Below are 8572 nucleotides of genomic sequence, written 5' to 3' on the forward strand. Positions count from 1 at the left end.
GGATGTATTAAGTTTATTGTCTGTTACGTTATATCAGAACAAGTGTATAAACTCAATTCGAGCTCCAGTTCACACCGCTCAACTCGCCACATCTCAGCCGCGAGCTCGTCACATTCTCAGCGTTTTCTTGGAACTAGCATTTACCTTGGAGATAACACCGTGTTAGCCTGTTACGATTATTAGGGTATAATAGTAATTAGTAGGCAACTTCGGGGTTAATGTATAATAATTAGAGAGTATATTAGCCTATAAATAAGGCCGGGGGAAATGATAGGAAAGAAGAATCTGAAAAAGCCTTTTTCCCTCAAAAAAAAAAAAAAAAAGTCTGAAAATATACAAGTAGCTCCCAATACAAATCTCTTACATATATTACTTCAGATCTCATGTAGCTACTATAATTTGTTATCCTCAATATACAAGTAGTTTTATTTATTTATTCCTAAATTTCTTCTACAACCTATGTATGAAGGTCATTTCCAACGCTCTTGAGTGTTGACGTACATGTTGGGAAGAGGGCAATTCTCTCCGTCGCTCAAGCTCTCCAACGAATACACTTTTAGCTCCCCTTCCCTCCAATACGTGGAGTATACTTGTAGAACGTGCGCGATCCTCCAATGCTCGTTGTTCTTGATATCCGGCCGGAGAGTGTCGAACAGCTCGGGAGGCATGTCGCAGAACTCGAGCAATTTCAGCCTCTTCAAGTGCTCGATCCCCTCGGGAACGCCCTCGAGCGACTCGCACCGCCTCAAACTGAGGTCCTCGAGGAGCGGCATCGAGTCGGGCTCGACGTGGATGTGTTTCAGCCCGACGAACTCGTCGAGGCCGAGGATTTTGAGGCGCTTGAACCCGCCCGCCTTGAAGTGCAAGCTCTTCCCCGTGAACACCTGGCACATCACGAGGTGGGCGAGGTTCGGGATGTGCTCGAGGTAAGGGAGAGGATCGTCCTTCAACTTGCTCCATTTCAGCGACAGCTTGACGAGGCCGTGGAGGGACGGGATCCAATGTGGGAGCATCTCGAGGCGGCCCCGGATGTAGAGTCTCTGCAGGAACACCGGCGGAGCCGAGAGGTGTTGGAGATCGATGATTTCGTCCTCGCGAAACGACGCCACGGAGAGTGCCCTCAGGTTGTTGAGCTTCTCGATGGACGAGCAGAGAGATCTTCCGTCGGTTTTCCTCATGTTTAGGATCCCGAGCCTTCTGAGGTTGTTTAGGTTTCCGAGCTCCTTGACCACGCTGCCGTTCGCCTCGATGAAGCAGAGCTTCCGTAGGGACCGCAGAGCCCCGATGTTCCCCGCGATCCTGAAGCCGGATTTCGAGCTGAAGAGCTCGTTGGCCACGAACTCGGTTCGGTACACGAGTAGGTGGCGTAGTCTCTGGAGCTTCAGCGTCTCCATGGGCAGCTCGGTGACTTGCGAGTGCTTGAGGTCTAGAGTCTCCAAGTTCTGAAGCATCCCGATCTGTTTCGGGATTACTTTCACTTTGGTGCACCTCAGGCTCAGGTACTTGAGGTAGTAGAGATCGCAGATGTTGATCGGGAACTTCGTGATGTTGGAGCTCTGAAGATCCATCAACGTCAGCAACTTGAAGCCTCCCGGGAACAGCTTGTGAAGCCGTAGCTTCTCGCCGACCTCGAACATGAAAAGCGAGCGGAGTTGGGAGACCGACCTGTTGGGCTGCAGATTCTTCAGCGTGTAATGGACCGACAAGCGACGAGCCTTCTCGGAGCAATGAACGCTCTCGCGCTCTTTCACGATCGCCGCGAAGTTTTGATCCCGCGCTTTCGACACGATGATCTCCCGAAGAAGGTCGTGGACTCGAAAAGTCTTGACCCTCCCGTCGCTCGTGGCCGTCGCGACCTGGACAAGATTCCGGTTGAGAAGCTCGCTGAGGTAGTCCCCCGCGACGTCCTCCAAAAACCTCCCGTCCTTCGCCTCCACGAAGCCCTCCGCGACCCAGAGCCGGATCAGCCTGATCCGCTCGATGAGATGATCCTCGGGAAACACGCTCAAGTACAGAAAACACGACTTGAGATAGTACGGAAGATCGTTGAAGCTCAACGACAAAACCTTCTTCAAATCCTTGAGCTTGTCGTTGCCGTCGATCTCCGCCCCGAGGCTCCGAGCCACGACGTCCCACTCGTCGATCCTCCGCGTGTCTTTGGTGGCGAGGACGCCGCCGATCGCGACGATGGCCAGCGGCAGGCCCTCGCACCGCCTCAAGATGCTCTTGCAAATCTCCTCCAAGTGGGGCGGGCAGCGGCGGCCGTGGAAGGTCTTCCGGCACAGAAGCTCCCACGAGTGCGAGGGGAGCAAGGGCTCGAGATTGTAGGTCTTGCCCTCGGACTCGGAGCAGGCGGTGGAGGCCACGTCGGTGTTGCGAGTGGTCAGCATCACGCGGCTGCCGAGGTTGTTGTTGGGGAGCGCGTACTGGACGGCGCGCCACGCGTGCAGGTGCCAGACGTCGTCGAGGACGACGAGGTAGCGCCGCTTCTGGAGCATCTCTTTGATCTTGGTCTTGAGACGGTTGTTGCTCATTTTCTCGACTTCGGGCGGGACTTGCCTGCGTATGGCGGCGTAGAGCTGCTCGACCATGTCGCGGAGAAGGTCCTCGATCTCGAACGACTGCGAGACTGTCACCCACACGCCCACCTTGAAGAGCTTGCGCACCTCCGGCTCCTCGTACACCTGCTCGGGGACGGAATCTCAGGGTGGAGGCTAAAATTCAAATTTCCTATGTAAACTTCGAAAGTGTTTTTTTTTTTTTTTTTTTTCAAATAGTGGGTGTTTGAAATTCTTTTAAAAATACCGTTTTTTCAACCTGTAAGTAGTTATTTTCTAGTTAAAAAAAAAAGTTAAATGAAGCCCAAAACTGTAAAAAAATATATTTTATAAAGATTTCAACTTTGAAGATTTGCAAAATAAAGATCTGCAAAATAACTAAAATGTGCAATAATCAGGCGTAAAAAAAAAATATTTGATAACGTAATTTCGACTACTTTTCTAAAAATTTGAAATTTTAATTATTTAACTAATGAATTAGTTGCAAATGTCTATTTTGTATAAATTTATTTTTCTCTTATTTGGAGGCGAAAAGCCTAAGAAATAAATCATCGTCAAAACATGAAAAGAAAAATGATTCTTGTGATTAGTTCTACTGATCATCATCATGAACGTGGTGATGATACTAGTAGAGGTAGGTCCCACCGTGTCGAGTGGTCCCGCCTCTCTATTAGTATCATCAACGCATCTCAGCGCGCAATAACGATCTCATTTCCGTCTGAAAATAATATCAGATCACCTGCTTGGCGAGCGTGGTCTTTCCCATGCCGCCTTGGCCCGCCAGCGAGACGACGCGGCGCCCGGGCCCGCCCTCGACGAGCCACTCGACGAGCTGCCTCTCGCGGCCGTCGATCCCAACGAGGTCCGACTTGTCGAGAAGGAGCGCGTTGCCGCGCAGATCGTTCGCCGCCGCTGCCGCGGCCGAGCTCGAGCCGCCGTTCTCCGACTTGCTGAACTTGTTGCGCAGCCTCTTGTGGACCTGCCCGATCGCTTTCAGCCTCGAGTTGACGCTCCTGAGCTCGCCCGCGATCCGATACCCGGCCTTGGCGTTCCTTACGCAGCAAGCCAGCCTGTGGAGCGAGCCGTACAAGCCCGGCTCGTGGTTGTGCCTCTGGAGGAGCGTGTGCTCGGCCAAGAGATCTTCCGTCTCTTGGGCGATCTCTCTCACTTGCCGGACCCACACGCTCAGTTCCTCGTCGCTCTCCTCGAGAGCGTCCGCGATTCTCAAGAAAGCCGTCATTCTCTCGAGCTCTCCTCTCAGGCACACCACGTCTTCTCGGACCCCTCTCAGCATGTTGGCCTCGCTGTCGAGAAGGGTCGCGAGCTTCTCGAGAAGGAAGATCACCGGACTCTCCGCCATTGCTATCTCATGAGGTGTTGAGTGATGATCACTATATTTGTATACAAGTATTTGGTTTGGTGTATAAGGAAGGACGTTTCGGAGGGAGAAATGAATTGTTGTGCAACGGCTTTTTATAAGGAGGAATCAAGGGGGTGAATGTGAAGTCTAGTCGGAAAATTCATAGGTAATTTACTTAACTTGTTGTCTGAGGCATAAAGTCGAAAATTTGGCAGACATATTTAATTAATGACGATGCAAGACAAATATTTCTTTGACCAGACAAACTCCCCGGTTTAGACAAAATTATTGATACATTTAATATTACATATTAGAAAGAAATCGTCATGTTGTGCATCACAAAACTGTAGGAAAAGAAAAAACAAAAACAAATTGACATTTAAAAAGGAAAAAGGAAAAATATGAGTATAAAAGAGAGGTAATAATATTAAGATATTGTATTGACGTCGAGACTCGACACTTTGATAGATAAGCCAAAACAAGGACAATTACCACGAAATATATTATATGACAAAGGGATTTGTAACTAACTAGGCAACTTTAAACATGTGATTTTGAATCTAACTTATGTTTGACAATTTTTAGAGATATAACCAAATGGCTTATGTGGCAATAATTAAGGTCTGATTTGTCTTTATTTATTAACAAATTCGTCACTTTATCTCTCCTATTTTTTTTTCAAATAATTATTTTTGTATCAAAACTTCAAAAATTCGTATTTCTCATACGAACTCGAAATTGAGTGATTTCAGATCTTACAAATTTGTGGCGTCGAGATCTTCAAAAATAGACTCATTGTGTTTGATGAAAAATTATGTTTAATGCATCATATTTACGTTTCTATTTTTTTTTTTTTTTTATAATTTCAAAAAATTTCACTTATTTCTATATTTAAGGTAGTAACGTGATTTTTTTACATCTATGGTATTAAACATGATTTTTCATCAAACACAATGGATCTATTTTTGAAGATCTCGGCGTCACGAATCCGTAGGATTTGGAATAACTCAATTTCGAGTTCATATGAGATAGATATGATTTTTTGAAGTTTTTATGTAAAAAAAAGTGTAGGAAAAAAGTTGGAGAGATAAAATGAAGAATTTGTTAATAAATAAGTGTAAATCAGACCTTAATTATTGCCACATAAACCTGTTGACTATTTCCCTAAAAGTTGTGAAACGTAGACTAAAAATAAATTTCATAGTTTCATTTTGGCTATTTTGCTACACTGCCCTATCAGAGGTTACAATATAATTTTCCGTACAATGATCTTGCATAAAAAAAACTTGCATGATGTTGATACTTCAACTGTTACAAGCATTCCTAATAGTTAAAGGAAATGCTTTGCGTGGGTGGTACTTAACTTGTCATTAGTTGCATTTTAGTTCTTTAATGTTTTTTACACTAGACCTCCTTAATCATCTTGGCTACGGGAAGGAATTGCCTCTTCTATTTCCAATAAGTCACGTTCCAATTGCTTATTGGAAGTGACATTTCCATGAGATAAATTGGTGTCTTAATGGAAATATGGATTTTCGTTAAGTTCCAATAAGTAATTAAAAATAAATAAAAAATCAAATTTAAATGGTAAATGAAATGGACTAAATTGTTAAAATTTTAAAAGAAGGTACTAATATGTAAACTGAATTTCATCTTTATTAATAAATTTTTTATAAAAAAAAAAAGTAAAACTTAACTATATAAAAAAAATTAGAATATAAACTTAATTATATAATGAAAATTTTAAAACCGTAACTATATAATAAAAAAAATACATAAACTAAACTATATAAAAAAAAATTCGAATATAAACTTAATTATATATTAAAAATTTAAAAAAACTTTACTATATAATTTATATGTAGAGATTGTTGTAGAGAAATATTTGTAGAGAATTTGAGAAGATTTGAGAGTTTGATAGAGAAGAAAGTTTGAGTTGTGAATAAAATGGTATGAATTGGTGTATTTATAGTGAAAAATGAAAGTGAGGTATTTTGCAAAAAAATGGCTAAATTTCGATATCAAACAGTAATAAAACGGTCATTTTTTTCAGCCGTCCAGATTAAAACCAATCCTAATCTAACGGTTGAAATTAATTAAAAAATAAAAAATAATAGCCCCACATCAACATCTTTATTATTTTTCTCCATTAGTGTAAGCCTTCCGATATTTGACTGACACCGTCTGCCACTTCCAATAGAATTCGGAAATTCCCTGCCAACTTCCCTGCTTATCGGTAGAAGCCACTTCCAAGAGGCATAATTAATGCACGGAACTTATTGGAAGGCTTTTCTTCCAGCCAAATGCCCTGCGTGACTCCTGAATACTTTACTTTTGACATTTTTAGCCCTTCTAATAAGAATCGTTATGTAATTTAATAAAATTTTACACATTTCGAACACCATTAATTTTTAATGCATAAGTGAAGTAGTAAGCAATAACACTGATTATTCCATTAAATATTTTAGTAAAAATAAAAATACTTGTACAGCTCTAAAAAAATAATTAATATTTTTAATAGTTTATTATTTAATTAAATAATTAGTAATATTGTTAAAATAAACATTAAAAAAATTACAAGGTCGAAATATGTAATTTCTCTTTGAAAATATCAAGGACAATCTTATAAGAGTGGCTATCCAAATAAAATGTTTAAAGAGGTAAATTAAAAAAAAGAGCATTGGAAAAGATATTATTAAGTAGCTAGTAGTTAGTTTTGGTGACGATATTGAAGATTTTATATATATATATTTTTTTAAAGATATGATGTTGAATATTAAGCGATGAATCATGGTTATTATCTTTAAAATTAAACAATTCAACTGAAGGAGAAAAAAAAAACCACTTTTTTACCAAGTAAAATTATTGTAACCAACTTGTAACATGCATGAACAATCAAATAATTTTGAAGAGGATAATCATCGATTTTTCTTAGCGAAAACAAGTTTAAGGATTTTGGGTAGAAGTGTAAACTCTAGGAAACTCGATCTTTCGAGTTAATTGGACAGAAAGATAAATTATAATATTTGATGATGCAATCAATTTATTAGTCTTTATTATAGTCGACCACGAAACGCTTAACCTTCAATCTATGTGCGGTATTTTGAGTCATCTAATCTCTTATGTGAAAAAAACCACTTTTTTACCAAGTAAAATTATTGTAACCAACTTGTAACATGCATGAACAATCAAATAATTTTGAAGAGGATAATCATCGATTTTTCTTAGCGAAAACAAGTTTAAGGATTTTGGGTAGAAGTGTAAACTCTAGGAAACTCGATCTTTCGAGTTAATTGGACAGAAAGATAAATTATAATATTTGATGATGCAATCAATTTATTAGTCTTTATTATAGTCGACCACGAAACGCTTAACCTTCAATCTATGTGCGGTATTTTGAGTCATCTAATCTCTTATGTGTTTTTATATATTATAATCGAAATATTTGGTAACAAGTAAGATGATTCAATGAATTCTTGATATTAAAGTTGGCTCACGCCACTCAGGTGAGACCCTCTGTGAAATGCATTTGTGTAAAATATTTTCAGTTTTGCTATTAAAAAAAAAAGATCAACTCTAAACATATGACAAGTATTTTACCTCTAAACTTATCATTAGTTTCTTCATATTTACCTATAAAATTCTTACACACTCCTGAATATTTTTTAAATTTAAATTTTCATGAAATATGTCCTCTTTGAGTTCAAAGTCTGGCTCAAATCATATCATGTTCAAATTCAATCTCACAAAAAGCTCAACTCGGTGTACTCAAATTTACCGTCTAGATTAAACAATTCTATATTATATAACCAATCACGAATGAATCAATATTAGAGGACAGATGTCCCTTAAAACTAGCTGATAATAATGAATGAATATTCCTATACAAAATTACAACATTTGTGACATCAACAAGAGCCACAACAAACCAACTCCTCTATCATCGATATCTGATTTTTTTTTTCAAGAAAAGAAGAAATGAGCACACGTCAATTTAAGAGAGCGATTTTAGAGAAACGCGTTGGATTTCTTATTGTTTTTTCCCTTTCAGTTCTTGTTCTTGGCGTATACTCGTACACGGTATAAAGTAATAATTGATTAAAAACGGCAAAAAAAAAAAAAAAAAAAGACTCGGTCGGTTATTACAGTTATGGAAAAAGTATAAATTAGTATTTTCGGTAAGGACAAATTTATCTCCAACTCCATCATTTAGCTTATAATATAGACATTTGAATTACATGGATAGTTTGGTAGTAGTTATAATAGTTTATTTGCCAAAGTACATATTTAAAATAATTAAAAAAAAAGTTTTGGTGCGAATATCTTAATTTTCTTATATAAAATCTCAGTGTTTGACTATTTTGAAGCAAATTTTATTTTTAATATAATACTGCAAATGTCCAATATAGTATTACGAATCACTCATTTTTGTTAAGGGATTATTCATAAACTATGACCTTCACAATAGTTTTGGACCAAAATCCAATATCTCTAATTTAATCCAAAAACATGACTTGCTTTTTTACACAATTACGTTTTTATCCTTTTATTTCTTTCAATTTTTTCTCATTGCTTTTTTTATCCTTTATTTCTTTTCTTCTTCTGCGTTTCTTTTCTTCTTCTTCTTCGTCCAAAATCTCACTCTCTCTCTCTC

The 8572-nt window shown here is 39.0% G+C and overlaps 1 protein-coding gene across 1 annotated transcript; it reads right to left on the reverse strand.

Moving 5' to 3' along the window:
- Positions 1–203: 203 nt before the first annotated feature.
- Positions 204–4102, reverse strand: LOC149405068 (disease resistance protein RPM1-like). Its single transcript, XM_089606802.1, has 2 exons — positions 3298–4102; positions 204–2684 (listed from the first exon to the last, which is right to left on the reverse strand). Exons 1-2 carry the CDS (start codon positions 3916–3918, stop codon positions 471–473), a joined length of 2835 nt encoding a protein of 944 aa, XP_089462928.1. The 5' UTR covers positions 3919–4102; the 3' UTR covers positions 204–470.
- Between the last annotated feature and the right edge of the window lie 4470 nt (positions 4103–8572).

The sequence above is a fragment of the Urtica dioica genome, chromosome 2 (assembly GCF_054948205.1).
Source record: "Urtica dioica subsp. dioica isolate 48M chromosome 2, U.dioica_male_clone48M_v1_H2, whole genome shotgun sequence".
In the NCBI taxonomy this organism is placed as follows: Eukaryota; Viridiplantae; Streptophyta; class Magnoliopsida; order Rosales; family Urticaceae; genus Urtica; species Urtica dioica.

Coding starts and splice junctions, on each gene's coding strand:
- LOC149405068 (XM_089606802.1), bottom strand. CDS start 3,918: ATGGCGGAGAGTCCGGTGATCTTCCTTCTCGAGAAGCTCGCGACCCTT. Junction 2,685..3,297: donor AGACCACGCTCGCCAAGCAG/GTGATCTGATAT, acceptor GTCCCCGAGCAG/GTGTACGAGGAGCCGGAGGT.